Raw genomic sequence first — 27,827 nt, forward strand, 5'->3', positions numbered from 1 at the left:
CTTATTCTAATCCCTGAGAGAGACGGATGGAAAGAGGGTTGGGGTCGTAGTGTGTTATATAAAATATGAGATCAGAAAAATGAACAGGAAAACGAAGGAACGTGTGCGGACCGGATCAATGGCCTAAGGATAAAGAACAAAGAGAAAACATGGAGAAAGCAGGGAAATGCGAAATGCATAACGATAAAGCTTAAGGTACGTGTGACTAGATGTGAGAGGAGGGGTGGAATTAGAATTAAGGGAGAATCAGGAACTCGCAATATCATCGCTTTGCAGAAAAATTACAACGTAGATCAGACGCGGCAACGTCATCCACACGCAGCTCAAAACCTTGGGAAAGATGCAATTGAATTGTTCCGCAGGCGGTTAAATAGACTAGGCTTAGTCGGTACTAAACCGTTCTGCTCTTCGTGTTTAACTTTTAAACTAACGAAACGAAGTCATAAGCTATGTTTTAACTATCCGTAATATGTAATAGACGTACTATAACTCATGAATATCGTCCTCTCCAGGGACGGCATCCAGCATATAGTTAATGAACGCTTGTAATGGGGCGTATGCTTTGAACTTGTAGGGATGCTGGTTGCTCTCCATGGCTAAAGCAATGCGTAAGTCCAAAGAAAAATAACGTTTATAGGGGAATACCGACCATAAGTGATGCGTGTGGCGGTTCTGAAGAAAGAGATGTTTATCAATTCGACAGAATCGTCGACTTTGGACTTCGACGTCACTCCCGCAAATTCAGAAAGGCGAGAGAGTTTGCCTGAATATACAGCTATACGTACATGTAAGTATTAAACCCTCATGAATTTTGGGTACTTTACTCACCCATGATTGGAACTGTTGGCTGCGCTGATGACTCCATGCAGATGTTTCGGTTATTCTTGAAGAAGTCCGAGACATAAGTCATGGCCCTTCTGGCCTTCGGCGACAATTCCTGTGTTTAAATTTTAGTGGTGTTCAACAGTCGTCACACAATCGGATGCATACGGCTTCAGTCTGGAACAATATATCCAGATGGACGGATAATACACCATAGAGAATAGAGTGGGCCGCACTGAAGTTCCGGATTATAACACACTCTTTGGCCAAGCGCATCATGAACGCGATCGTCCTGGCCCGCTTCAGCGGTGTCGTCCGCCTCAGCACATTCCATTCTGCCCAGCGCTTGACAGTGCACGAGAACTCGCGTAGCCTGTCCAACTTCTCCTTCGCGATACCATTTTTCTCCTTTTCTCCCGGCACGAAGCAGCTAATAACTTCCCTAGCGGAGAGTTGGAGATACAAAGCAGATTCGCGTAGAGTCAGTTGCCGTGCAAATTCCACGCAGTCGTCTTTGTTATTGAAGCCCGTGAGGCGGATATTCTCGAACTGTCCCTTGTATAAGGAGTCATCACGACGAAAGTCAATGAGTCGCCTTGGCATGTCCTCGAAATCAAGCTGGTATACGTCGCGTGTAACCGCAGAGAGTCTGTTATTACTGGAATACTGCCTAAGGCGGTTCAGGATGTCGGCTATGATGGTGACACAGACGAGACCGTCGGCCAACGCTCTACCAAGGAAGCGCTGCATGCTCTTCAGGACGCCTTCAGCCGTGGAATCTTCAGGCAGCCAATAGAACAAAACCCATGTCCGCACGATCAGGACGACGCTCAACTTCCGGTCATTATAGTAGGACTCGTCATACACCTCTTCCAAGTATCCCAATAATTGCATAGGTTCCCAGAAGAAACGGAAAGTCGACAAAATTACATCACTGAAACCACCAACGTGCACGACAGCAGCCTTATCAGGCCGAGCGCCCAGCTCCTTGATCAACTGTTCTATGATGGCAGCGGATGACATCGCGATGGGGGATCCGTCATTATTGTACGTGACGTCCATAGTATCAGCAGGTTTTACAGGCCTCGGGAGGGATGCATCGGACTGGTTCCCTGAAGAGAAGAGAGGAACCGACTTGAAGGCAACCAAGGAAGCGGAGACGGCTTCGATACTCTGCGATAGATCAACGAGTGTCTCCTGGGTTGAGCTAGAATGCTCTGTGAATGTTCCGCGCAGTGTATGCGATTGGTCATCGGAAGATCCATCTGACTCGGTGAGGTTGGTGGTGCTACCGCGCGCGTCGTTGGAGGCGTTCTTGTCCTTTGAGATGCTTCCCAAGATCGCCATGGAGCTCCGCATTCGACGAAGGCCACTGGGACCTGGATTAGGTTCCTCTCGTTCAGGTTTGTCTTCGTCAGGTTCATCGACATGTATGGAGATCCGTATGCCCGGTATATCGTGTTCATATTCGTATTCACATTGGCCAGACCATTCACCTGAAGACCGGTCTTCTTCATGTTCATCTTCCTCAAGCACTACTCTGGCCGGATGTGCCTGCTGAACCAAGAGGTTGTGCACATCCACCAGGATGTTCTTGACGAGCATCAGAGTGTTGTCAAGGATTAGAACAGTCTGATCATCTAGCGATTCTTGCATTACTGGCTGCAAGAGATCAACGGTGAACTCAAGCTGTGTACGCATACGCTGTACGTCAAGCGTGTCGCGAACGGACGGGGGAAGAGTGTCGAAGAGTGTCAAGTATTGTTTCATGGAAGAATAGTATCGTTTCGCGGCAGCCACAATCTCGTCTGAGGCCATCCCAGTACTCCCCACGCTCATTATGCTGCTGCGAAAAGTGCTGTAGTCAGATAGGAGCGACATCGTGGTCTGTCGCAAGTGCGAAGCGGGACGTAGGTGTGGCACGGGTAGACACTGACCGTTATCCACTGTCTGCTTGTCATCACCGCGACGAAACCGTGAGAATATCGAGGACCTATCGGACGTCGAAGAGCGATTGTCGGACAGGAAATTGATGTCAGAAATAGGTGTGTTGAGGGCTTTGATAATTGTCTGCATCATGGTCATCCCATAATTAGAAGACTTGCTCATTGTAGAAGCCGTCGACGACGGCCTCGAAGCACCTGAGGCGGAAGAGCTACGTATACTGGTGGCCATAGACTTCGAACGCTTTATGAGTGGTCGAGGCCTGCTAATATTCGGACAGCCATGTTCTGTACGTTGTATGCTCGGGGGACAAGATCTTGCTAATGCGTACGTGAGTACCTTTGGTCTGGCATGGAAGGGTTTGTGAAACTGACCTTTGGATGCGTCTGGCATTATGTTCGACAGACACTAGGGACTTTCAAAAAGGTAGATCCGGGAAGGAAAATTTTGGCGCTTATATAGGTGCACGATTTCGTGGTTCCGATCTGGACATGACCAAAGCAACAACCTCGCTTAGACGACATCATGTGCCTTAAACACGCACAGACACAGGCCACATTGTGTGTCGTGGTTATAGATTACTGTTGACAAAGTTCTGGGGATTAAATCTCGACAATCGAAGCGCAGGCCTTGCCGCCAAATGTGGTACCACGTCATAGAAACATTATGTTTATACCACTGAGAATAGGCCTTGCTTAGTTTCTCTAGTAGACAGACGATTACATGCAGTATAATTCGACAAAGTTAGTGCTCCTACATAATATCGTCGCTGTTTCCGAGCAAACGTTTTGCCAAGCTCACGAGTAGTGTACGAGACAGATATAGTAAAGCCTGTAGGAGAGCAGGGCAGATACCAAAACGCTATTTGTATACTCAGTACATTTGGTGTGTTTCGGATGTCCAGTGAGCCAGCTCAGCAGCAGCAGCCATTTATATCGTCAAGAGACAAGCCCAGCCTGGTAGTCAACTCGAAAAGACAAGCGGGGATGAAATTGGATGATCGACGCGGCCTTGTTATGGTCAGGTGGCGTTCTATTTTAGAACACGCTTGCTCGTCACTGGTGCTCGTACCATAGTTCTTCCGCTCGCACGCTGGCTTGCTTCTGCCCCTCATCAAACCTCCTCGCATCGTTGCGCACGGGCTGCTTGTAGTGCGTTACTCGCCCATGCTTGTGCATGGCCACGCTACAGCAGCGCCCGTTTGCGCGGGATTATAGGTCCGTAGATCGCATCGAACAGGCATAAACGCACTAACCGCCACCAACTCATAGTGGTCTGATTAATCAATCTGTTCTCGCAGGATGCATTATCCTGATCTGTGTCACCGCCCATGACTTTATGAGACGGAAGAGGCGAGGAAAGAACCGGGAAGAGCCACTTGGAAGTGTCGAATCTTGGGAGTTTGGCTAGTGCGTACAGTCTATACTAGATTGGACGTACTGAACTCATGTTGGCCTTGGCTAGCCTATATCAAGGTCGCTCATGGGCAAAGTGTGTTTTCTGTATTAACCGTTGTGGAATATCATGCACTCATAAGCCATAGGAACCCGTCCCCACCACTCCCGCGAGGTTGGCCCTTGGCGTGGGTTAAGGAAGTAATTATGTTTCCGGAATCGAAACTCGGCGAGTTGCGTGGTGTTGATGCGACATTGTATTGCCGGTTCATCCGCGCATGCTGTATGTTCATCTTTGCCTTGTTATAAGTGCTTGAGGCGTCCTTCTGACATAACTTAGTCTGGTACTCCGTTCTTCATACGTTCACTACCACCGCGATTCTTTTGCCGATACATTTGAAGTTCTCCGACTCCTCACTGTACTCTCCAAAGTCGATGACAAGAGCCTTGATCTCAGCGCTTGTATCAACAGCCAGTGGTCGAGATCTTTTATGGATTCATTTGGTCCTCTTGCTGTGGGTTTCGGTCACCTGGATATTAACGCTCATCTGGATCAGTAAGGGGGCATTCCACTTCCGGGCTCAAGCTATAAGGGCGGCAGAGGAGCGTGCTCATCGAGAACTTATTGAGGACTATGCTCCACATCCGCATCCACAGCATCCTTTTCAAGCCATGCCTTCACTGGGGCAAGAGGAGGAAAACAAGGGTTTGAGACTGCGGACAGTAATGGTCGCGAACGTCCCGGCAAGATTGCGCTCAGAGAAGGAATTGAAGGAATACTTTGAGTATTACATGTCCCGTCCGCTAGCAAAACCGTCGATTGGCCTCACATCATCGACTCAACCGGGATTGCTCAACAAGCTAATTTCATATTTAATCAATCGCGCGCGGAAGACTGGAGTTATGTCGCATGCCAGTAGCGAAGAATTGAATTCCATAATGGAGGGTAAAGCTCAGCAGGGAACCAAGCCTGAAATTGAGCGCGTCACAGTCGCTCGAAAGATGACAGAACTTGCATCACTATTGGATCGTCGGGAAGAAATGATGCGTAGGTTGGAAACGGCTCATATCCGCCTAGCACGTAAAGCGCTGTCGGCAGTGCAAGAAGCTATGGACCTCAGAGACTACGGACCATCCAGAAGAGAACGTGCTGCCAGCCGCTTGTCGAGACTATCAGGTTTCACTGGGAGGCGGAGTGATGGGAAGCCTTCTGTCGAGACGGACCTTGAGAGGGCATCTACGACACTCGAAGACGAGATGGTACCCGAGGACAGGACAGAATTACTAACTCGCACATTAGGACCTCATGTTGAAGAGTTCGGCATGAGGGATAAGCACAAACTCCTTAGATCAGCCAGATCTCGGCTGTCTCGAGCCTTCCCTAACGTAGTCCGTCCAGTCGAGGAATGCAAGAGGTTAACCGAGAAACGGCCGGAGACTCCTGTGGCTGATCATCCTACAGTGTGGGAAGCGCTTTTCAGTCTACCGAGGTCAACCTTAAATGCGTATCAACCTCTTGTGCATTTAAATGCCCTGTTTCGTGGCCGTGCTGTGCCAGCGATCGACTACTATACGGCCAAAGTAAATCTCCTCACGTCACTCATCACAGAGCAGCGCTCTCGCCCACCGACGGATTTTGATGCATTATCCACCGCCTTTGTGACATTCGCGCATCCTGATGATGCTCGTCGTGCCTGTCGTTTCCTTGCGGTACACCCGAAAAACCCACTAGCGTGTTTGGTGAGCATGGCTCCTGATTACGAAGACCTCGACTGGGTGAGAGTCATGAAGCAAACCTATAGGGCGGAGGTAAGGCTGTGCTCAAGTTTCTCGTTTCATTGTTGACAATCAGTTTCTGCTAGCTCATGAAAGATTGGATTGTCGACCTCGGCGTATGGTGAGGAATTTTCGAATAATATGCAGTAATTTTGCTTATTGGCCACGCAGGGCTTTTACTATTGTCTGGATCATCCCTGTGTCCGTTCTTGTCGGTCTTGTGAATATAAATAATATTGCGACAGTGATTCCGGGTTTGGTAAGAAGCAATTTACAATATTTTGGGGCTGATTCTCATTGTCGCTTCAGCTCAATTTCCTAAACAAACACGAATTCATTCAAGAACTTATTCAATCACTTCTTCCCACCGTCTCCACGTCTTTATTGGTGCTGCTTATCCCTCTGCTTCTTTTGCTGATTGCAAAGAAGGCATACACTATTAGCACGTTATCCGCTTTGCACGATCGTATCCTCACGCGTTACCACAAGTTCCTCGTTGCCAATATCCTGGTCTTTTTCTGTGTCGGTGTTACCGCTCTTGAATCGTTTTTCACGAAATTCAAGTCGAGTACGGATGTTCTGACTGTCATTGGCGAAAGCTTTCCCATTGCTGGTCCATTTTATATTGGCTGGTGTAAGGCATTTTATTACGTTTAACGTCTGCTGTGCTCATGATGACAATAGTCATCTTTACGGCTGCCATTCACGGTGGAATAGAACTTATTCTCTGTAAGTGTTTGCCATTCCTTCTTCTATTAAGTTGTGACTGAATCAATCCTTCTAGTCGGTGTAAGTCCCGTCTTCGAAACATTGTAATGCATGCTTAACGAAAGCAAAGCTTCCACTCTTCACGTACCCTTCAACGAAACGGCAAATGACCCCTCGTAAACGTGCAGTTGGGATCCGGCCACGGACTTTCAATTATTATTGCAAGTACCTACATCTAGGGAGGTATAATTTGCGATTGATGCTTTTCTCGTAGATTGGTTACCAAATCATATCTTGATCGTTATCCTGACGCTGGTATTCTCTGTCCTCAATCCCCTCTTGATGCCGTTTGTTGTGCTTTACTTCGCGATTGAGACGGGTAAGTTACGTATTTACGCTGTCTATTTCATTTTTTGAATGGATTTCATTGATATTACAGTGGTAATCAAGAACCAGGTTTGTCATACCGTGATACCTCAGTTACGTTTTGTCTCATCATTTCATAGTTACTCCATGTCTACGCCAAGAATTACGAAGGAAATGGCAACCTCATACTCATTCGACTAGTTCGTTTCTCGCTTGACGGCTTGATTCTTGCCCAGGTCATTTTCATGGCTTTCATGGGTGTCAACAAGAAGGAAGTTCACGTTGCTTTGACTGCCGTTATGATTGCCGTTACAGTGCTTGTAAAGATCATGTATGCCACGAAATTCGGTTTTTTAAAATTTTGGTTGTATGCTGTATACTGATGCAATCCATTATAGCTTTACTCGAGTCTGCCGATCGAAGTTTGAAACTGCTGACATCACTGAGGCACATGTTGTCTGTGGTATACAGCCTCCAGAACCTCCTCTAACCGAGCTTCCAGAAAGTCAGCGTAGTTCGACGTCTAAAGAGCTTGTAAGAGGCTCAAGTCTGGCGCGTTTCAAAACTTGGAAACTTCCGAAGGGATTCAAGTTCACGTATTCCGCGGCTCCGCAGCAAATGGGAGCTGGAGGAGAGCATAAGCCTATTCCGTTCGACGAGGCAAGACCTTCAAAACGTCTGAAATCTTGGGACGGCACAATTCGTAATCCAAGCTGGGAAGCGAGTGTCCCAGCGCCGATGAAGTCAATGCCAGACCTCAATTTCGGCGTACCTTTACATTCAAGCCCCCAAAGCTCGCCACAGACATTTGCAGCCCAACTCGGCAGGCATCCGTTGGTGACCGCTCACGAGAAGCACCCTGCATGGGATGATTCGGCACGGCTAGATCGCCCATACGACAATCCTTATTACACCCGTCCCGTAACAAATCACCTCTGGCTGCCTCGCGATCCGGTTGGGATACTAAATTTAGATGACACGGTCAACGTGTTCCGGGCGCTCACCAGTGATCCTAGTCTTGGGCAACTTGGCGAATGGATCGAAGGCGGCATTGCTCTGGCCGACTTACCTTCATCTGTGTCCGTCGATGAAATGACTCTTCCCGACTCGGAGCAGGGTCCTCTTAGAACGGTGATGAGCCGTGAGCTCAGTGGTAATGAGGACATCGACTTGCCGCCTGAAATTGCTCAACGAGTCGAGAATATTCACAGAGAAAGCGACGTCGACTACGCTGAAGATACGAGTGGTCGACGGTCGCTGCGTCGACCGAGCCTCTTGACTCGACACACAAGTAGCAGTAACGATGTTCGCCGCCGAAGCATCTCGCAGACACGATCCAAAACCTTTGATACTCCACTCCCAATAGGACGTCGCACACCGTCTTTTGTATCGGCGTGTTCTGCCGCACAGCCAGCATCTGCCTCTCAACATCCTCATCTTCCTCCTCGACGACGCAGTACGTCAGCATTTGTGGCACAAACAGGCCATACCATTATAGGAGTTCATGCGCATTCACGTGTTTCGTTCGCGATGTCACATCCTCGGGCCCGCTCAGCTTCGGGTGCGTCGACGCCCGTGACGACACGGGATGTAGTTGTAGGTGAAGTCATTGCGGAAGAAGCCAATGCAACAGAGAGTCGACGTCGCAATGAGAAGCAGAACGAGGACGAGACGGAGGTACCGTCGACCCGCTCCTGGTTAACATCTTGGATGTTTTCTCGTGTTCCTTGGGGATCTTAATTATCACGCATCACTTCTTGCAGTTCATTATTCGTTTAGGTCACCAGCATAATGTGTATTTATACAGGGTGAGCCCTTGCGTTAAGTTCCTCGATTGCTTCGATATCTCATTTCTATGGATCTTCAGAACTACGCTTGCTCCTCCGTTGTTTGGCCCTTTTTCTTGCCAATCAGATTTTCTTCTGCAATTCACACTCAATTCTCTTATTCTTGTGCACAACGATGTGTTCCTACTTTTCTTTTCTTTTGTGAATGATACCCCTCCTTGGGATTGCAAAATTGATTCCTACTATCACAGTTACCCCTTTCACGAGTTCGGCCCAATTTCTGCTATCTTGTCTTGTACAATGTTATGAACGTGATGATGACAATACATACACTGTATGCTCTTTTCTGTGAGTCTGACAAATACTCTCCCACATTCCAAAAGTAGACGACAAAGTACTGTATATGCATAATAGTTATACAGTTCTTTCTTTGTTGCCACCAGTCATGTCCGACAACGAAGACGATTTTAACAAAGGCAAGAAGAAGAGCTCGAGTTATAGGGAACAAACCGTAGCAATATCGATACCAAGCCGACAAGACCTGGCAAATTCTGATTTTGAGACGTTCAGGAAGACCGACAAGGCCTACAACAAGATTATCCAGTGGTTTAACTGGGAACAGGGTGGCCGGACAACTGGCAAGGGTGGACATCACTGGAAGGAGCGGTTCATCTTCCGACACTGGCCAAGCTCCCCTAATGGAGTTGACATGCCAAGGACAAGGAGTGGAGGCAAGAACACAGGAAATGGTTGTCATATTCGTCATATTCATGCCTACATTTAATGTTAAAGTGTCACCTACAGGGGCCTGGTTATGGGGATCAACACTGTACGACTTCTATTGGGTAAATTCATGCCCAGGAGTACATTCGATCTGTGAGTATACGAAAAAAAAATCGTGCGTTTCTTGCACGAACTGGAATGTCGATTTATAGCGACCAGCAGTAGAATTGCTTCTTGGATGAAGGAAGCGGGTCAACTGGACTGGGCAAAGAGCAATCTCGAGCAGGCAGACAAGGAAGATAATCCTCGTCGGCTTACAGTGTATGACATGGGCGAATACCTTCAAGTTCTCGAAGAAGCCGTCTGGCGCGGCAAAGTCGGTAAACCAATGGATATTGATAGATCCATTACGGAAGCGGTAAGTATTTAAGCACTGCTATCTCAAATAATTTTAGACTATCAATTCACATGCTGTTCTTCGCGTAATGATAAAAGGGCGACCAAACACTCTTTGCTCCCTCAGAATATCCATATCCATGGCCACTGCGTCCCTTCAGTGCGCCATTGGCACGTCTTCAATGGAAATTCGACCTCTCTGAGCTGCCCCGTAAACTTATTGTTCATGATCCATGGAATGCCCTCATTATGGACACAGATCGCTCCGAATCAAATCCTAATGAAGACGGGATTAACCGCAAGGAGTACAAGTGGGGTAGCAAACCTGACATTATTCGTACTTACCATCTCCAGCTCAGCGATGTAAAGCATGAGAATCGGCCTTCCTCGGAACGTACGCTGATGATGATGGGCGGCCCTCACGACTGTCCCGTCGCTCATTTATACATCTCACCGAGACGGCGAATTGGTCAAGGGCATCATTCATACGTCTACCAAGCGGAACTGGAGCTGCCTCGAGAAATGTTAACGCTGCCGACGACATGCTTTGATTGTGCATTTGAAAATATTAGCGAAGAGAATGAAGGGCGTAGCAAGATGACACCCGCTGAACTGGCGGAAATAAACGGCAGACGGAAAACAGGCAACGGCTTAGAATTTCAGTATGCGTACTTAGATGAGGAAGGGAAACCTCTTAATGAACGCCTCCATACACTCCAGGGCAACTTACAAAATAAACCGCCCTTCTGCAAGCACTTGGATAAGGGAGTACCTATCCCACCCAGTCATCGAGCCAGTGTCGTTGCAAAGCTGTCGCTTCAAGACGAGAGAATCGGTGGTCATGAACACCATTTACGCAATGAGGCGGAGAACTATGAGAAGTTCCCTAGCCATATGTCTGAGCACTGGAACGGCTACAACGTCATTCCGCCTACGCACGACCCTACACCAGTTGGTGCCGTTGTTCCCCAGTACTATGGCTACTATGTACCAGACAAAGAGAATGATCCGATAAAAAGCGGCAAGTACATGAGTCCGATCTTGCTACTCGAGCATTGCGGCGTACAAGTCAACCCGGAAAAGCTGTCATTAGACGATAGGTGGGTGGTATTCAGTCGCTTTCAATGGTTGAATTTATTTAATACGCAAATTAGACAAGAGTGTTTTTCCTTGATTAAGCGTCTTCATTTAGCGGGCTATTTGCATAATTCGGTCTTTCAACGGAATATCCTTATGCAGTTTGGCCCGCTCACGGATTCGCCCTTTGATCGTAGCAAAATGCACAGGCGTTTCCGACTCATTGACTTTGGACGTACCGCTCCGCTCGATGAAGACTCCTGGAAGGCCTGGGGACAACAGACTGAGGAGTTCAAAACGTGCAACAGAAATCTCGAGCTCGAAGAGTTCATCTGAAAATGTGCCCAATTCGCATACATACTCCCTCTTTTCTTGGGAGGCTCGTGTCTTGCTTTTCCATGCCCGTGTTATCGCTGAAGTCGACTTGTCTTATTATTTACCTGCTTTTATCGTTTTTCCTTTCCTTCACTCGATTGACCCAAGTGCTCTCTCTCTCCCGACTTTACCTATATGACCATTTCCTGTTGATGAAAGAAAATGTTTAAATGTTATATTACTACAGTTGTACCGCAACCGTGCTTGTTACTCCAAGTTGATTTCTAGTGTAGTCATGATAGTACTACAGTTTTTGTACTCCGGTTCCTCGTCGTGCATCTGTCCACAGTAGAATATATATACATCTTTTTGGGTGTTTATTTGGATAGGATAAACATGCGACCCTGGGTGATCGACGCGAATTGTGAGAAACAAAAGTTTCGACGCGTCCTTTGGGTTTGAAGTTTGAACCTTGACCAGCGTCTCCTCCGGTACTGAGCAGCCAAAGTCACTGTTTGACACGATTGATACGCGTAGAGTAAGAACAAGAAATGTCCGACGCTGAGGCTTCTGTCTTGGGAAAGCGTGAGCGCGATGCCGCCGCGGAAGACGAAGCGAATGGCAACTCCAACAATGTGACGGAGGACAGCGACGACGACATTGGGCCGATGCCTATGCCTGCTGATGCTCCCGAAGCTCAAGTGATAAAGAAGAAAAGGAAGGGTGAGTAGTATACAATTTATGTGTACGACTTGACCAAGCCGATTAACTACCGGCACATCCAGTCCTTCCGCACGAGAAACTCTACCTTTCTCATCTCCCGAGCGCAGATCGCTACGCGAAATCATTTATGCACCGCGATGTCATCAACTTCGTCGTCGTCACTCGCGGAACAGACTTCGTAATAACCACCTCGATTGATGGACATCTCAAATTGTGGAAGAAGCAGGAAGTTGGTATTGAATTCGTCAAGCATTACCGTGCGCATTTGCAGCAGGTTACTGGCGTTTCTGCGAGTGTGGATGGGACGCTCTTTGCAAGTATATCTGAGGATGGGACTGCGAAGGTGTTTGATGTCGTGAATTTCGGTGGGTTGATGAATTCTATGAACTTTGCTATGACACTAACAGTCTTCGATTTTCAACAGACATGATTAACATGATTAAACTTGGCTTCGTTCCTCATTGCTGCTGTTGGGTACATGGTAAGGGAAAAGCACAGGCTTTACTTGCTGTGTAAGTACATGAATGTTCTTTGAATCGACACATTATTTATAAACTGCACAGTTCAGAAAGCAACTCTGGCGTGATTCGTATTTACGACGGACGAGGCGATGACAAACCCCTCTTCGTCGTCGACAAGGTCCACAGGTTCCCTGTTCACATTATGACAGTGAGTACATGGTCCTTCCTCAAGTGACCCTAAAGGCGAGACTATTGACTAGAGCGGTGGATAAGTACAACGACAGATACGACACCGTCGTTTCGGCTGATGAGAACGGGTTCATTGAATATTGGCAACCTTTTGAGCCATTCGAACTACCGAAAAATGTACCTCGTATGTGGGAGTACAAAAGCTCCACGGACTTGTTCGAGTTCAAAAAGGTGACTTCCACAAATTTTCTTTTTTCACTCTTTTCACAAAGCTGACCTTATCCTGTAGGCAAAAGCCACAACAACGTGCATTGTATTGTCGCCAGACAACAACTCCTTCGTAACCTTCTCGCTTCCTGATCGCCAAATACGCATATTTTCCTTCATCTCTGGAAAGCTCACAAGGCGATATGATGAATCATTGGGGGCGATACAGGACATGCAGCAGGCCGGGACGTCGATCTATCGCATTGAAGATATGGAATTCGGGCGTAGATTGGCTGTTGACCGTGAGTTGGAACTACCTGGACCTGACGGTAAAGTACCAGGACGATGGATAAATGCCGTTTGGGACGAGAGTGGCAATTTTGTATTATACCCGACTTTGCTGGGAATCAAAGGTCCGCTGTTAGTCTCTTTCACCGATCATTCGAGCGCTGACATCAAGTAGTGGTAAACACGGTAACGAACAAAGTGGTTCGCTTGCTAGGAAAGGACGAGACAGTGCGATGGATGAACTTGAGCCTGTATCAAGGAGCGCCGGCAAAGAAAGGCCGTACCACCGCCGTATGTTTGGGCATTTAATTCGGCTGATATTAAGAAAAACTCACGTTCTCATTAAGGCAATGGCTGCTTCAGCAAATCCCATCCTTGCTAGTAAAGAAACCCGTGATCCGACTCTTTTTTGCACTGGGTATAAACGACAGCGTTTCTATATGTTCACTCAAACGGAGCCAGAGTACGTGGATCGTTTATCGACTCCGTGCCGCAAATATTGATGCTTTTCCAGGGATATGAAAGATCAGGGTGACCGTGACGTCTTCAACGAACGGCCAACGCGCGACGAACAAACGACAGCCTCAGCAGCACCCGTAAAAGCTAGCGGACCATCGCCAATTGCACACGCTGCAACGATACACACCAGCGAGGGTGACATTCACATACGACTCTTTCCAGAACATGCGCCTAAGGCAGTCGAGAACTTCGTCGGGCATGCGCGCAGCGGATATTACGAGGGTATTATTTTCCATCGGGTTATTCCGAAGTTTATGATCCAGACCGGAGATCCTCTTGGTGACGGTACGGGTGGTGACTCGATTTGGGGAAGGGAGTTTGAAGATGAGTTTACGAGTGCTTTGAGGCATGATAGGTAGGTCGATGTCTCCTTCCAATGCCTTTTCTTGTTTTATTGACGCGTTTGTAGGCCGTATACGTTGAGTATGGCGAACGCCGGCCCGAATACGAACGGATCACAGTTCTTTATCACCACTACCGCGACACCCTGGCTTGACAACAAGCATACGATTTTCGGTCGTGTCCTTCGAGGCTTGGAAGTTGTACATGCCATTGAGAACGTGAAGACGAACAAGCTGGACAAACCGTTCGAGGATATTAAGATCATCAACGTAGAAGTCGAGTAGATGCCTGTCGTGTTCATCGCCTTCCTTATTTTTGTCTTGTAAATCAAAGCCTTGCATATCCTGGCGCATGGTGGGCGATCACCGTCGTCTAGAGAGCCATTCTGTCCTGCGTGACCACCGAATGAGTGACCTTGAGTGAACTCGATCTGTCCGTTGTGTTCGTCAGGCGATCTCGAAAGCGAAGTTCAAGCTCTCCGATAACTCGGGTTGGTTCCAGAGTGGTGCAAGTCGCCGCAAGGTGTGCGGGGCACGAGAACTTCAGAAGCGTGTGTTCTCTCACGGTTTCCCCAGAGTGTGTACCTTTTAGATCGATAGTGCATTCATACACATCCAATGGAACACCTCCCAAGAAATTTGAAGACGTCTCTGATGACGGGACATAAGCAACTGGATATTCAAGCAGAAAGCCGGATAGAGGGACAAGTATTTTTGTTGTCAGGATTTCTGGAAGTGAGATTGGATCTTCTGAGCTTTCAGCGATTTGTTTGACGATTTGAATGACTTCTGAGGGAGGCGGTATCTTTAATTCGTTAATTATCGTTTAGTCTCAGAAACCAGGTATGTTTGAAACACCAAGGCTAGATGAAACTGCTTACTAGTACCTCCGTTCGGTCAAGAAGGACAAATACTGTATCGTATAGTGGTGAGTTAGCTTCGGATGGATCTCTATCGCTCGGGAAATGGAAGGACTGTGCCCGATCACGCAGCATAGGCATGTTAACAAAAAGATATTGTTGAGGCTCTGCTGCATATATGACACGGACGTTTCTGAAACATGAAGATTCCTTGACGATATTAGAAATTTGAACATGACAACTTAATTGAATAGAATGAGACGTAGTTAAATATACCTGACGCAGAGAAGTTAATAATCGTTGTAAGGTAATTTCTCCTTCATCTGGAGAGAATGTGTCAATAAGATACGCCACTCTACGACCATGACATCGGTCAATAATAAGCTTTATTGCGTATTTCTGTTGATGGTGTTACCTTATCCCGAGTGCCACGATGGAGAGATTCGCAGCGAATTCTCTTCTTGCGGGGGAAGACTTCGGGAACCGCAGAAGCTTGTTTACTCGCTGGATGAGGTCTTCAAGAGTGATTCCATTCACTTCAGAGTTCATACTATAGTACAAAACCAGACACTGCCTAGAAAATTTCGGGAGAGTAATGGCGCGCAGAGAGCGGCCGTACGAGTCGGAGGCAGAGAAAATGAAGTGAATAAGTATTCAAAGGAAGGAAGCTGGCCCGACGGGATCCGTATTTATATATATGCGCGTCTAGATCGACACAAAAATGAATCATTATTCAAGCAAGCAAATAATAATTGTACGTCAAAAAGACCTTTGCCGCTTACTACTCCTACCACGTACTCACCACGCTCCCTTTTTTTACTCTCATTCTCATCATCGTTCGAGCAGGTCTCGCTTTAATCATCATCACCCACATCTAAGACTACAACCATGACTACCATATCTTGGAAGCTAGGCAAGAAGTCCCCGAAGCCGTCCTCTAATGCTCTCGCTGCGGACGCCGAGATGGGTCGGTCGACCACGCCGACGCCTGGTAACCCGAATGGCGAGCCACCACAGCGTACTTCGGGTATGTTGACCATCCGCGTTACGTCCGCAGAGGGCTTTGCTCTGCCCTCTGGGACTTCTGTGCCGTCTGCCGTGCAGTCAGCGCTGGATAGTGCAGAAGCTAAGGTTGCTGCGTCCGTGTCCCCGTCAAGTGTGACGCAGCAGCGTTTAGCTAATAGAGGAAGGAGCAACCGCGATAGTCTGCAGAGGGTGCAATGCTGGTGGCTTCCGTATCTTGTCATGGAGTTCGATGTAAACCAGGTGCTCATTACACCTTTGGGAGGAAACATCGAGTCGCCAGTTTACATGTACCAAACTCACTTGTAAGCACTCATCAATTTTTTTCATCTTCCTTAGACGAAAATTCAATCTAATCTTCCTTCACAGCGACGTGTCACGGATCTCAGAAATCTCGATACAATGCTATTTACGGACAGAGAGACCCAAACGAGGTGCAGAAGGCGACGATATGGGCAACGATATCTTCATGGGCGGAATCAAATTCACTCCGGACTTTGACAACCTAAGTCCGGAAAATGAATGGTACACCCTAGCAGGCGGATCGGGGAAGATCCAGATTGGCGTCGCGTTCACGCCGAGCACCGTATGTCTATCTCTCGTTTCTCATGTGTATGTTTCGCGTTTCATATTATTTAACCTTTTTACTTTGATCTGCGCAACAGGGTCAATCTCTGACGATTGATTCGTTCGAACTTCTCAAGGTCATTGGAAAGGGAAGCTTTGGGAAAGTCATGCAAGTTCGAAAGCGTGATACGCAACGAATTTATGCTTTGAAGACAATCCGCAAAGCGCATATTGCGTCGCGAAATGAGATTACGCATACACTTGCGGAGAGGCTTGTTTTAGCACGTGTCAATAATCCATTCATCGTGCCCTTGAAGTTTAGCTTCCAATCGGAACAAAAGCTTTATCTCGTTCTTGCGTTAGTAGGCTGTTACTCTGAGTATTTAGGTACTAAATGCATCGCAGGTTCGTCAATGGTGGAGAGCTGTTCCATCATCTCCAGCAGGAGCAACGCTTCAACGAAGAACGGAGCCGATTCTACTCCGCCGAACTGCTTTTAGCCCTTGAACAGCTTCATGAGCTTGACGTCGTCTACCGGTTAGTAAAACAGGGAGATCAAATCGACAATATTGCTAACTGCATTCTAGCGATCTCAAACCAGAAAACATCCTTCTGGACTATACGGGCCATATTGCCTTATGTGACTTTGGTCTGTGCAAGCTCAACATGAAGGACAAAGACACGACGAACACATTCTGTGGAACGCCGGAATATCTTGCACCTGAAGTGTTGAACGGAAGTGGCTACAGTGAGTTGCTCGATTGCCTGCTATCTGACTATAAGCTAATGGCAATATACCAGACCGCACCATCGACTGGTGGACACTTGGCGTGCTCTTGTATGAAATGTTGTCTGGCCTTCCACCCTTCTACAGTGGTAAGTGGTGACCAGCATATATGCCTGATTCGAAATCCGCTGATGTCGCATTTTAGAAACTCCGGATATCATGTACAAGAAAATCGTGAATGACCCACTGGTGTTCAGCGATGTCATCGGTCCTGAGGCCCGTAGTGTCCTCACTGGTCTACTTTCGCGTGAACCAAGCAGACGTCTCGGCGTCAATGGCGCGGAGGAAATCAAACGTCATCCTTTCTTCGACAAGCATATCGACTTTGCGAAGCTGCTTGCAAAGAAGATCCAGCCGCCGTTCAAGCCTAAGGTCGCAAGTGCTGTGGTACGTTTCTCTCCTTTTCATAGTTTGGAAGACAATACTAAAAGTATGTTCTCCAAATGATAGGATGTGTCCAATTTTGACGAGGTGTTCACCTCTGAGGAGCCGCTCGATAGTGTTGTGGAAGGTTCGAAGCTTTCACAGACTGTCCAGGAGCAGTTCGCAGGTAAGCATGGCTTGGTTGTTCTTCCTTCGTATCTGTGTCTCAAGTCCTCCACTAGGCTTCTCTTACAATGGCACCAACATGAATGTCAGCCCATAAATCAAATCTATATCCCTTTTTGTGTTTCGCTTTGGTTATCACTGGTCTATACCCGGATCTCCACTCATGTTCTGCATACGTCATTCGTCGTTTCGTCCACGCATCATACACACCTTCGTTAGATTAATCGCTGCTTCACTCGTTTACCTTCATTGCTCCTAGTATTCTTGCTTTCAAAGGAAACCCACAGATATAGTCGCGTACAGATTGGATTTAATATTCTCACTTGAAAAAAATCACGCCTGTCGTACTCTAATGCTGAATACTAGTTGTCTGGATATAAGGAGCATGAAATCAAGAAGTGCTGTTTACACGTGAGAAAACACGCCGCTGATGCACCTATGCAGCATGTCCGTTGCAACCCTCCGAGAATCGTGTCAAATTGATTCCGTAGACTGAATCGCTAATATCCTAGTAACTATCTTTGTTGAAAGGTGGGGATTGTGTGGATTGAAAGAGAACTGAAGATCTCCCGCTGGACCTACATTTGGCAGACAGATAATCATGAGAAGCACCGATTGTCCTGACAAACTGTACATGAGAATTATCTATCTAAAAGGAAAAGAATATCACGTTTGCTTATGAAGACGAGTGATGAAATTGGAATGATGTATGAAAAGCGGGATGAGCTGGCCTTTCGCTCGGCTAAAACGGAGCGATAGACGCTTTCCTTATTCGGCAACCTCGTCAAAGCGTGTTCGTCAGAGGAGTGAGCCAGGCCCAGTTCAGTTGCTCCTTCACCACCACCTCCTCATACAAATGTCTGTCTTCCTCGAACCATCCTCATCGCTAGGCTTCAACAGTACGTCTCCCTCGTCATCTTCTCATTATTGCAAATTTGCTTATCGTTTCTTCGACAGGGCCGTTGACACAACTCGTGAAACGTGTTCTCACAGTAAAGAACCCCAATGAGCAACCAGTCGCGTTTAAAGTCAAGACAACAGCGCCCAAGGTATCCCTTTCTCATTTCTTCTTCTTCTTTCACTCACTCGCTATACTACATTCTGACTCGCGTGAAATAAATGCACTTCTTAGCTGTACTGCGTGCGTCCCAATTCCGGACGGATAGAGCCTGGGCAGAGCGTTCAAGTGCAGGGTACGTGCGGTCTCCTCGTGGCTTGTATGTGTCATTGTGTGTCATCTGATGCACTCGCCTTTCACGGCATTCTGTAGTACTTCTTCAGGCGATGAAAGAAGAGCCTCCCGCGAATGCAAAATGTAAAGACAAGTTCCTTGTACAGAGTACGATTATTACGGAGGAAAAGGAGGCGATGCCTTTACAAGAGCTCGTACGTCTAAATTTTCATTTTTAATTGTTTGAGTGTGGTCTGTTTGCTGACTTATATGGGCCTTGTCGTTGTTAGTGGAATAACATCGATGGCCAAGAGTCGGACGTACACTCGCAGAAGATTAAGGTCGTTTACTTGCCGCCAGTGGGTCAGGAGCTACCCGAAGAAGACGAAGGTCCAGGCTCATTCGTTGACCACTCGGTATATCTCCTTCCATTTTCTCATACTTTATGAGATCTCATAGGTGTATTCTCTTCGCAGAGTCGTTATGATACCGTTCGCCAGGAGCCCGAGGCCGCAAATGGGAGACCGGAAGTCGGCTTGCCCATTGAGCCGCAAGTACCACTCGAGCGTGCATTTTCGCCGGCTGTCGGTGACTACGCCGTCCCGGAAGACACTGAACACGTCGAAGAGCATCCGGCTACATCGCGCATCCCTCCTGCAATCGCACCCGCACCCGTAATCCAGCCTTCCATGTCAAGCGAAGACGAGCTCCGCGCTCAACTAACCGCAGCCCAAGCCGAGATCAATCGCCTGCGTAATCTCCTTGAGTCGATCCCAGAACCGGGAGCGGATGACAATGGGCTACGCCAGCGGCGCGTACGGTCAGAAAAGTCGGATGATATGACGGTGTTGTCTGATCGTAGTGCATCCGAGACAGATTTAGGAACGATGGTTGATAGCTCGAATGCATCGCAAGAGGGTATATCGCCCCAGGTTGTAGGTATCATTGCGTTTGTGGTGTTCATTTTGACGTACATGTTCTTCTGAGTTTGTTGCCGTTACTTCTGGAATGTGGTATTGTTGGTGACGAGTTTCAGTTGGTCGGTGCATCGGTGGATATGGATGTAGGCCCTTTCTCCGTTAAATTTAGGACTTGCGGTTATTTTTACTTCCCTTTTTCGAATTCCTTTGTTCACTTATTTTTTTCTCCCTCTTTTTCCCTCTCACTTATTATATGGCGTTGGTCATTCTTCACTCTTCCCCTCCTCCCCTGACCTATATCGTATCTTTTCCGACAACTCGTACCGTCATGTCTCCGAACGTGTTGCATTCCATTTCATGTTATGACAGGCTTGAGAAATACAGTAAATGTGGTGCTTCTCCAGCTTCTCATGTCATATTCATAGTTACAGTCATATTCATAAAGCTTCCACCACCATCCGCCGTTTTTTTCATTATTATTGTCGCTACTGCTTCTGTAATCTGTTCCCTGCCCGGTTTTTTTTTTCTTAGCAATTAGGTAGCTAATAGCACCATCATTATTTTTTCTTTCTTTCTGTCTTTCTTTGTTGCAGGTGTATATACTATATTATATACTTTTATCATTACTGGTTGCTGCTTTTGGAGATGTTGCACTGGCTGCTTAGCTTAGTGAAGATAGTAGCGGCATTGGTGTTTTATTTCAGCCTTTCCTTTTTGTGAGATTTTAGTTTTCCGACTTTAAGTTTAGTTATTGATTGATTTCAACTCTGAGTACAGTAATGATTGATGCATAATTCTACTATACACTCAATTAAGTTGAGATACTGGAGAGGAAATGGTCGATTGCTGAAGCTAAGAGGTGGTGGGTGTGTTCTGTCGGGTGTCCTGTATCTACATTTACAGAAAGAACAGCCCAGGAAAAGAGTTTGATGTCAGTGAGTATATGACAAACAAACGGGTGTTTTGTAGTACGTACTGAACCAGAAGAAATCCGAGTCTGAACATTCACAGAACCTATAATAGCAAAATAAGATTTAAAAATGCATACACTGGATTATTTCCCTCACACTTAGTAACTTACCCAGTAATATCCCCAAACCCAAACATCTCTGCATTATCTAGAACAAAGTTAAACCACTCATGTGCATCAAACAAGAGTACAACTGTCTCTTCATCTTGATGACGTTGTGCGAATTGCGAAGCACGAGTGTGGAGTTGTGTGTTATAAGTGATGATGTTTGACTTTTGCTCTTCTGCGTGGGAAGAGTAGAGACCGGATGGTGAACGTTCTTCGGGTGGGACGGTCAAGAAGAGGTGAGTGCCTGTGAGGCCTTTCGATTGGGCAAGTTCCTTTCGACGCCGGAAATGCGACATAAAGTAAATGAATCGTTCTTTGAGAGGTGGGAAATAGGGAGGAGAACGTACAACAGCTTCAAAGAGCGAATCCATTTCCTTAGCATAGAAAGCATCAAAGTCTGTAATCTAAATTATTCCAATATCAATTTCATCTCCATATATAATATACGACAAACCCAAGAAAGGGAAAATGTAACGTACAGTTTCGTTCCCTGTCGAGTCTCCAGTATCGTTTATCCCAATCCACCACACTGTAAGCGAGTCTTTTTTTGGACGAGGAAGAAAGCTGGCAGCGTAGGTGGCCCATTGTTTCATTTGGTCGACTAATGGGACGGTGAATGGGTGATGTAAAGGAAGACTATGCAAAAGTAATCATAAGTCTTCAGACAGAGAATTGAGGTGGTTTGTTTGATGGATGGTGACTGACAGATTCCCATCAATATCTGCTCCTGCAAAAGCGAAGTCCCAGAGTTGACGAGGAGAACAATCGATTGGTTTCCCACTGAAGCATCCAGTCAGGAACTCAATCTATAAGTACGCGAAAAGAATTTAGTCTTTGACAAGTTGACAAGCCAGAACAGTCGGTTACCCAGTTAGCTCCATCCGAGCTTGTCTACATTATTTGTATTTGAGATATGAATAACTGGACTAACGTGACAGAGAGAAGACACACGTTTCTGAATATTATTTCGTCATTTAGCAGTTCGTCTTTGGTGAAGCTGATGTTCTGCAGGTCTCCAATGAAGCTGTCGTATTTTCCTCAGTAAAGTAGATGGTTACGATTTTGGACCTCTTTAAGTGCATACCTGAAGTTCGCGAGACCGTGTGTGCCTTGAACGAATGTATAGGAGTCACCGAACGCATAAACGTATTTAATCGCATCCCAGTCGAAAGATAGACTAGGATTTGAGAGCACTTTTCCGAATGAAGTAGAGTCTGGTTGAATGTTCCGTTCTTGCAGTGAACACGAATGAACCGAGCGAGTATACAGTAGAAAAGCTGACAAGACCAAAAACAATTTCATGACGGAGGAATTTTCTGATGAGGCTCTGAAGAAGACCGGAAACCACACATTGTAGTTCACAGATATAGAAGACTTCATATCTGGCAAGCTTGCACTTGACGACAGCAGCAATCGTACAATATAACCAGGACAAGGTCAGATGATTGTTTTGCCTCTGAAATCGAGGACCGTCGGGCCGTCACAGAGACTCACACCCACTAATGCACATGTTGGCTGAAGCACACAGACGATGTACGAAAAAAAATGCAAGCTTGTAAAATCATTTGTTAGACACCGGAAGAACAGTGCGATGTTTATTAGAGGTACAGAACGCAAGACGGCAAATCCTAAAATGGAAAGTTAGGTATTGTGAGACAAATATACTAAAGATGGAAAGACCTGTACAGTAGCACGCATCGCGTTCAGAAAGTTAACTCCTCATCGTCTCCGCTTCGAAAGAAAGCAGCCTCAAGACGTCAAACAATGGGTGAGTGCTGCTGCCACACTGGTCAACTTTTCATGAACTCATTGGTTACATAGTACGCTACGCTTCCGCCGCGCTTGCGACCAATCCCGAAAAAAGTGCGTTCAAATCTCTTCAATAAATGTTCTGTGGAACATAACTCTAACACTATGTCTGTGTTCTGCTCGTCCAGCCTCCCGCGCACGCGGCGAGTACCTCCGAACGCACTTCAAGAACATGCGCGAGGTCGCAGCTGTACTTACTGGAATGAAACTCCAAAAAGCATACACGTATCTTGGTGACGTTGTGGAACACAAGCAGGTCGTGCCGTTCCGCCGTTTTGCAGGTGGTGTAGGACGTGCGAGTCAGGCGAAGCAGTTCAAGGCGACCCAAGGTGTGTAGCTGCTTCAATGGACAATGGATAATAAATTCGAAGATAGTTGTATTGATGTTGGTCTTTAATAAGGTCGCTGGCCTGCAAAGTCTGTCCGCTTCATCACCGCCCTCCTGAAGAACGCAGAGTCAAACGCAGATGCTAAATCACTCTCCGCCGAAGACCTCTTCATCAAAAACATCGTTGTCCAACAAGCACCCAAAACCCGCCGTCGCACGTACCGTGCACACGGTCGCATCAACCCCTACCAGGGCCACCCTTGCCATATCGAGGTCATCCTTGGTGCTTCAGACGATGAGGTCGAACGTGCAAAGGACAAGGACGTCGTACCCAGCAAGCTCGCTGGTTTGAACAGACGACAGGTTGCGAGGAAGCGGATTGAAGCTGCACGTACCTCGTAGATCTTGGTCTTTGCATAAAATGATCAAAGAGGGGAGATGTTGTGTACTCATCCGGAATGCAATGCTAGTGCTAAGATAGTATGCCCACTATGCCTTGTATTCATCATTCCATGCATCTATGATATTATCATGCTTCACCAAACGATTCAAAGAATCATACTCAGCATATTTTGGTTTCCGTAAAATTTAGAATATCTTTAGGTAAGGCAACAAGCATCAAAGAACAAGTGCAAAAATGTTATACAATGAAGCAAGACAACGAGAAAACAATTACGATAAAGAAGAGAGAAAAAATCAGCACGAGCACGTCCTATCAATCCTTCTTCTGTTTCTTTTTCGCCGGCCCATCCTCCCCATCTACCGTCTTCGCCTTGGGTCTCGGTTTCGGCTGCGGCTTCGCCTTGGGTTCATCTTCATCTACACTCATTGCAGCAGCATCCCCATCCTCCTCATCACTCTTAGCCTTAGCCTTTGCCTTAGCTTTCTTCTTTGGCTTCTCCTTGTCACCTGCCGCCTTTTTCTTTTTCTTATTCTTAGTCGTTCGTGCGATGTCGCGATCACCACTTGCATCTGAGACCGACGCTGCGCCCTCTGAGTCGGAGTCAGAGTCGGAGGTCGGGGAGCCGGAGTCTGAGTCTGATGCATGGAAGTCCTCGTCTAAAAAGCGCGCGCGCAAAGCAAAACACACGTCCAAATAAATTCAAAGTCAGAATGAGAAGAAAAACCCCAAGAAGACGCACCCTCTTCGCTATCATCGTCCTCACCCCCAATCCGCGGCCGAGGCACCTCCTCTCCACTACTAACAACACTCTGCATCTCCTCATCTTCGTCATCATCATCAAGCACAGGCGGTGCAAGGTCTTCCGCCATTGTGTTCTTAACCCGTAACTTCTTGCCCTTGAGGTAACCCTCGATACCTTCGTGTTCTTCCTTGTTGAGACTCGAGAATGTATGTTCTGGTCCGGATTTAGTTACCACGACGAGATCGAAGGTACGTGAGGTTGCCATGGGTCCGCCAACACTGAAAACAAGAAGACATCAGCAAATTGTTGAAGTCAATATGTGGGCCTTGAGACGTACCGAGAGAAATTCACTTGGTGAATATCAGAGAGCTCGATGAGAAGAGGTGCCTTAGCAACGAAGAATAGGTATTTCTCGAGTATGAAAAGGTCTCCTTGAACAGCTTTAAGGTTTGCCTTGATTCCAGGATGTCCCGTTCGACTGTGTTAAAAACATCAGCTACAAGATTGATCGTAGGGGGACAACTATGTACCTTGAGAAGCTACCAGATCCAATAATCTTGTTCTTGGAAAGTGCACGGAATATACTCGAGATGACTTCGAATGACGAAGCTTCATAGTGCTTTTGTAGTTTTTCGTATTTTGCAAGTTCCTCCCTAAGAGAAAGTCAGAACAAGGGTAAACGACAAGGAAGGATACTACAAACTCTTCAATGTTGAGTTCAGCTCTGATCTCTTCCTCTCGGTCGAACTGCATGACCAGGAAGTGGTATCGAGTTTGACCTTGACGAATCGGATTGACTAGGCTTAGCTGTTGAAACCTTTAGAAACTATTTCGAGTTTATAATTGAAGAAAAGCGAACTTACAATGAACAACACATGTTGATCATCTTTTGGCAAGAGGAAGAGTTTCGAAATCCCGTCGTAGTTTATCTTGTAGTCGTACGTCTTTCCACGAAGGCGCAAGAACTCAGGGAACATATCCACATCGTATCGGCCACGAGGAGTCAAAACCAACACTTCCTCAAAGTTGACGATAACGTTGCCCGTAACTTCTCCGAGCTCTGCCTTCTCTTTAACTGCATCATGGAACGCCTGTGCCGCGCTTGTCTCCTCTTCATCTTCTACCTGTTCTTCTCCAGCATCTGACCCAATATCCTTTATCTGGGTACCAGGTACATAGAACCGGATCTCCACCAGTTCATCACCTGCACCTCTACTTGGGCGCCCTGCAGACGTGGCAAACTCTAGCGAGACCTCCGTTCGCCCGGCAATATTCGAATTTGCAACTTTCTGCAGCGGTAACTCGAAGGCTGTCTTGTTGGATACTAGGAACGCTAGATCTTGGCCTGGGTAGAAGTCATCAGTACATGTAATCGGTATCAGCTTTGCAAAATTTTCTTACCTTGGAAATCTGTCGCTCCCCAATTCCAACCTTTGAACGAAATCTCCTTATTCTCCAGGATGATCCCGTAATGTTGTTTCATAAGGCCCGTTAATTTGTCATGGTCCTACGATAGGTGTTGAACACAAAAACACCAACTTTATTATTGAGAAAAAATAGTACTAACGTCACGCATGAACCCATCGAAGTTTTCGCGTCTACCCTTCTCCTTCAAGCCAATACGAAGACGGAAATTTCGGGCAACACGCATCCATGAAGCCCATTTTATTTCAGCTGCGGGTACGGATACGACTTCTCTCGTCTCGTTGTTCATCCACGCCATACCACTCGCAGCCATACGAAATTCTATACATGATTATGAGACTCCGGTTGTCAGATTGTTACGGCGCGACTTACTGCCTAGCTGTGGCTCCAAGTCATGATAGATGTTGTCGAACTGTGTCGTCATCGTTCCGCCTCTTTCCCAATGCAATAGCGATAGAACTATGAAGCAAGGGTCGAGAAGAAGCAATAGAGATAGCGATGGACGGAGACAAGTGACAGTGAAGTGGAAGAGAGCGTGTCTGTCACGGGATCTGCTTACGTGAAGCGCGTTTCAATATTACGCGTGCGTCATTCCCACCTTCTCATACAGTCTCGTATATAATAAGCCATGCGAACTCCGTCCCCGGATTCATCGCGTAAATGTCTCGCCGATGACTACTCTTAGGACTCCCATCACCATGAACAATAGTAAAATAAGTCTCAGTGGCCAGCAGTACCCTAAGAGCCGAGCAACTGTCTGCACACTCATTGCTTTATTTGCTGTCCTCATCTTCGTCTGGCGACTCTTTCTGTACACAGAACCGTCTTCCAGACCTGATGGTGCTTTCACTGTGAAGAAGGTGCGTAGACCGACTGTCCTTATCTTTCTTTTTGTCTGACAAGGCTTCAGGCCGTTGTCATGCTTAGTGGCGACTCCGATGTCAGCGGCATCGTGACGTTCACTCAAGCCGGTCTACTCGCACCAGTGATTATCTCTGGTGAAGTCAAAGGACTCGACCCAAATGCAAAGCGTGGTTTTCACGTACAGTCCGTTTCTCATGTGTTCTGAGCATTACCCTGGTCTAATGGTGGTTTGAATGCTCAGCCAACTCGGTGATGGGACGAATGGGTGCATGTCCGCCGGGGCTCATTTTAACCCGTTAGGCAAGACGCATGGAGCTCCTACTGATGTTAACAGACACATTGGAGACCTTGGAAACATCGAGAGCAATGGATCAGGAGTCGCCAGCTTCACGTTCTCGGACAAGTTACTTACACTCAACGGCCCGTTCAGTATTGTTGGACGTAGTGTAGTCGTACATGCTGTACGTCACTTCCAAGACCTTTGCCATTCCACACTCCGGAAAATCCTGTTGAAATGGCCAATTTTATAAAATCCATGTATGTTTTTGTTCTTGCATACTTACCTATGTGTACGACCTAGGGCACGGATGATCTTGGAAGAGGCGGCAACGATGAGAGTCTTAAAACAGGCAATGCGGGAGGTCGCTCAGCTTGTGGAGTAATAGGTATGTCCTCCTTGTTACTAAGGCTAGTCATAGCTGTAACTCGTACACAGGAATCTCTGAGCTGGTATGATTGGGCTTCATGGTTAGCATGTATGGCTAATCCATGTATGAAACATTTGTTATTTGTTTGTGCTTTGCCTGTATCTATTCGTCATAGATAAAAGCCGAGATATAAAAGCACAGCTGTATAATCAGGGAAACCAGCTTCACAATTGCATCAAAAAAAATATAATACAAGCTGTATTCAAATTGAGGTTCTAACTCACTAACTTTATAATCTGTTTTAATGAATGATACACAACGAGAAGTTTTCTACCCATTTACTTTCCTCGTTTCTTTTCGGTTCTGTACCGAGCTCATACACCACAAACCGTCTCTTGACGTGTATTGTCGAAGTCGTTAAAATCAATCAATCAAACAAGCATCTCTAACCCAAAATCTGAGAATACACCTCAATCAATACATTATAACTCGGATCATAACACACCTTTTTGCACATTCCGAGTTCGGAATGATCTCGAGGCAAAGTAATAAAAAAGAAAATCAAATGAAATAAGAAGAAACTCGAGGAATCCGAAAAGTGGTTATTAATTAACGTTT

At 46.7% G+C, this 27,827-nt stretch overlaps 11 protein-coding genes across 11 annotated transcripts; 7 read left to right on the forward strand and 4 right to left on the reverse strand.

The window, feature by feature from the left end:
- Positions 1-223: 223 nt before the first annotated feature.
- Positions 224-3,159, reverse strand: FOMMEDRAFT_149320 (ras GEF; the record flags this gene model as incomplete). Its single annotated transcript, XM_007271615.1, has 6 exons — positions 224-426; positions 485-596; positions 650-775; positions 829-937; positions 991-3,086; positions 3,141-3,159. The coding sequence occupies 6 exons, from the start codon at positions 3,157-3,159 to the stop codon at positions 324-326; spliced, it is 2,565 nt and encodes an 854-aa protein (XP_007271677.1). The 3' UTR covers positions 224-323.
- Positions 3,160-3,942: 783 nt separating this feature from the next.
- Positions 3,943-8,750, forward strand: FOMMEDRAFT_137212 (DUF221-domain-containing protein; the record flags this gene model as incomplete). Its single annotated transcript, XM_007271616.1, has 14 exons — positions 3,943-3,983; positions 4,038-4,175; positions 4,231-4,257; positions 4,310-4,443; positions 4,501-5,969; positions 6,023-6,057; positions 6,108-6,195; positions 6,246-6,570; positions 6,621-6,665; positions 6,770-6,865; positions 6,919-7,023; positions 7,084-7,100; positions 7,151-7,341; positions 7,409-8,750. The coding sequence occupies 14 exons, from the start codon at positions 3,943-3,945 to the stop codon at positions 8,748-8,750; spliced, it is 4,053 nt and encodes a 1,350-aa protein (XP_007271678.1).
- A 1,388-nt stretch (positions 8,751-10,138) lies between these two features.
- FOMMEDRAFT_114522 (uncharacterized protein) lies at positions 10,139-11,504 on the forward strand. The gene is made up of 2 exons (XM_007271617.1): positions 10,139-11,016; positions 11,071-11,504. Exons 1-2 carry the CDS (start codon positions 10,166-10,168, stop codon positions 11,327-11,329), a joined length of 1,110 nt encoding a protein of 369 aa, XP_007271679.1. The 5' UTR covers positions 10,139-10,165; the 3' UTR covers positions 11,330-11,504.
- Positions 11,505-11,859: 355 nt separating this feature from the next.
- FOMMEDRAFT_162142 (peptidyl-prolyl cis-trans isomerase) lies at positions 11,860-14,321 on the forward strand (the record flags this gene model as incomplete). Its single annotated transcript, XM_007271618.1, has 10 exons — positions 11,860-12,031; positions 12,094-12,396; positions 12,456-12,543; positions 12,595-12,700; positions 12,736-12,912; positions 12,971-13,301; positions 13,352-13,467; positions 13,524-13,639; positions 13,691-14,050; positions 14,105-14,321. The coding sequence occupies 10 exons, from the start codon at positions 11,860-11,862 to the stop codon at positions 14,319-14,321; spliced, it is 1,986 nt and encodes a 661-aa protein (XP_007271680.1).
- Positions 14,322-14,409: 88 nt separating this feature from the next.
- Positions 14,410-15,445, reverse strand: FOMMEDRAFT_162143 (uncharacterized protein; the record flags this gene model as incomplete). The annotated part of the gene is made up of 4 exons (XM_007271619.1): positions 14,410-14,841; positions 14,918-15,106; positions 15,173-15,251; positions 15,312-15,445. The coding sequence occupies 4 exons, from the start codon at positions 15,443-15,445 to the stop codon at positions 14,410-14,412; spliced, it is 834 nt and encodes a 277-aa protein (XP_007271681.1).
- Positions 15,446-15,700: 255 nt separating this feature from the next.
- FOMMEDRAFT_23873 (Pkinase-domain-containing protein) lies at positions 15,701-18,188 on the forward strand. Its single transcript, XM_007271511.1, has 9 exons — positions 15,701-16,224; positions 16,289-16,505; positions 16,585-16,844; positions 16,892-17,023; positions 17,074-17,234; positions 17,288-17,362; positions 17,419-17,660; positions 17,724-17,823; positions 17,879-18,188. Exons 1-9 carry the CDS (start codon positions 15,785-15,787, stop codon positions 17,917-17,919), a joined length of 1,668 nt encoding a protein of 555 aa, XP_007271573.1. The 5' UTR covers positions 15,701-15,784; the 3' UTR covers positions 17,920-18,188.
- A 490-nt stretch (positions 18,189-18,678) lies between these two features.
- On the forward strand, positions 18,679-20,423 carry FOMMEDRAFT_149324 (VAMP-associated protein; the record flags this gene model as incomplete). The annotated part of the gene is made up of 6 exons (XM_007271621.1): positions 18,679-18,721; positions 18,780-18,871; positions 18,955-19,015; positions 19,093-19,208; positions 19,284-19,409; positions 19,470-20,423. 6 exons carry the CDS (start codon positions 18,679-18,681, stop codon positions 19,977-19,979), a joined length of 948 nt encoding a protein of 315 aa, XP_007271683.1. The 3' UTR covers positions 19,980-20,423.
- A 301-nt stretch (positions 20,424-20,724) lies between these two features.
- On the reverse strand, positions 20,725-22,293 carry FOMMEDRAFT_97508 (uncharacterized protein; the record flags this gene model as incomplete). Its single annotated transcript, XM_007271587.1, has 9 exons — positions 20,725-20,804; positions 20,890-20,927; positions 20,995-21,263; positions 21,339-21,388; positions 21,467-21,627; positions 21,697-21,797; positions 21,859-21,882; positions 21,943-22,015; positions 22,076-22,293. The coding sequence occupies 9 exons, from the start codon at positions 22,291-22,293 to the stop codon at positions 20,725-20,727; spliced, it is 1,014 nt and encodes a 337-aa protein (XP_007271649.1).
- A 139-nt stretch (positions 22,294-22,432) lies between these two features.
- Positions 22,433-23,530, forward strand: FOMMEDRAFT_162147 (60S ribosomal protein L17/L23; the record flags this gene model as incomplete). Its single annotated transcript, XM_007271622.1, has 5 exons — positions 22,433-22,501; positions 22,699-22,759; positions 22,813-22,854; positions 22,929-23,129; positions 23,202-23,530. The coding sequence occupies 5 exons, from the start codon at positions 22,433-22,435 to the stop codon at positions 23,528-23,530; spliced, it is 702 nt and encodes a 233-aa protein (XP_007271684.1).
- Positions 23,531-23,843: 313 nt separating this feature from the next.
- On the reverse strand, positions 23,844-26,122 carry FOMMEDRAFT_97725 (SSrecog-domain-containing protein; the record flags this gene model as incomplete). The annotated part of the gene is made up of 9 exons (XM_007271604.1): positions 23,844-24,187; positions 24,271-24,551; positions 24,611-24,751; positions 24,804-24,922; positions 24,970-25,080; positions 25,137-25,618; positions 25,675-25,780; positions 25,841-26,019; positions 26,071-26,122. 9 exons carry the CDS (start codon positions 26,120-26,122, stop codon positions 23,844-23,846), a joined length of 1,815 nt encoding a protein of 604 aa, XP_007271666.1.
- A 326-nt stretch (positions 26,123-26,448) lies between these two features.
- Positions 26,449-27,396, forward strand: FOMMEDRAFT_129657 (copper zinc superoxide dismutase). The gene is made up of 5 exons (XM_007271623.1): positions 26,449-26,558; positions 26,609-26,745; positions 26,804-27,023; positions 27,143-27,227; positions 27,278-27,396. Exons 2-5 carry the CDS (start codon positions 26,618-26,620, stop codon positions 27,295-27,297), a joined length of 453 nt encoding a protein of 150 aa, XP_007271685.1. The 5' UTR covers positions 26,449-26,558; positions 26,609-26,617; the 3' UTR covers positions 27,298-27,396.
- Positions 27,397-27,827: the final 431 nt, after the last annotated feature.

The sequence above is a fragment of the Fomitiporia mediterranea genome (assembly GCF_000271605.1).
Source record: "Fomitiporia mediterranea MF3/22 unplaced genomic scaffold FOMMEscaffold_18, whole genome shotgun sequence".
NCBI classification, from domain to species: domain Eukaryota; kingdom Fungi; phylum Basidiomycota; class Agaricomycetes; order Hymenochaetales; family Hymenochaetaceae; genus Fomitiporia; species Fomitiporia mediterranea.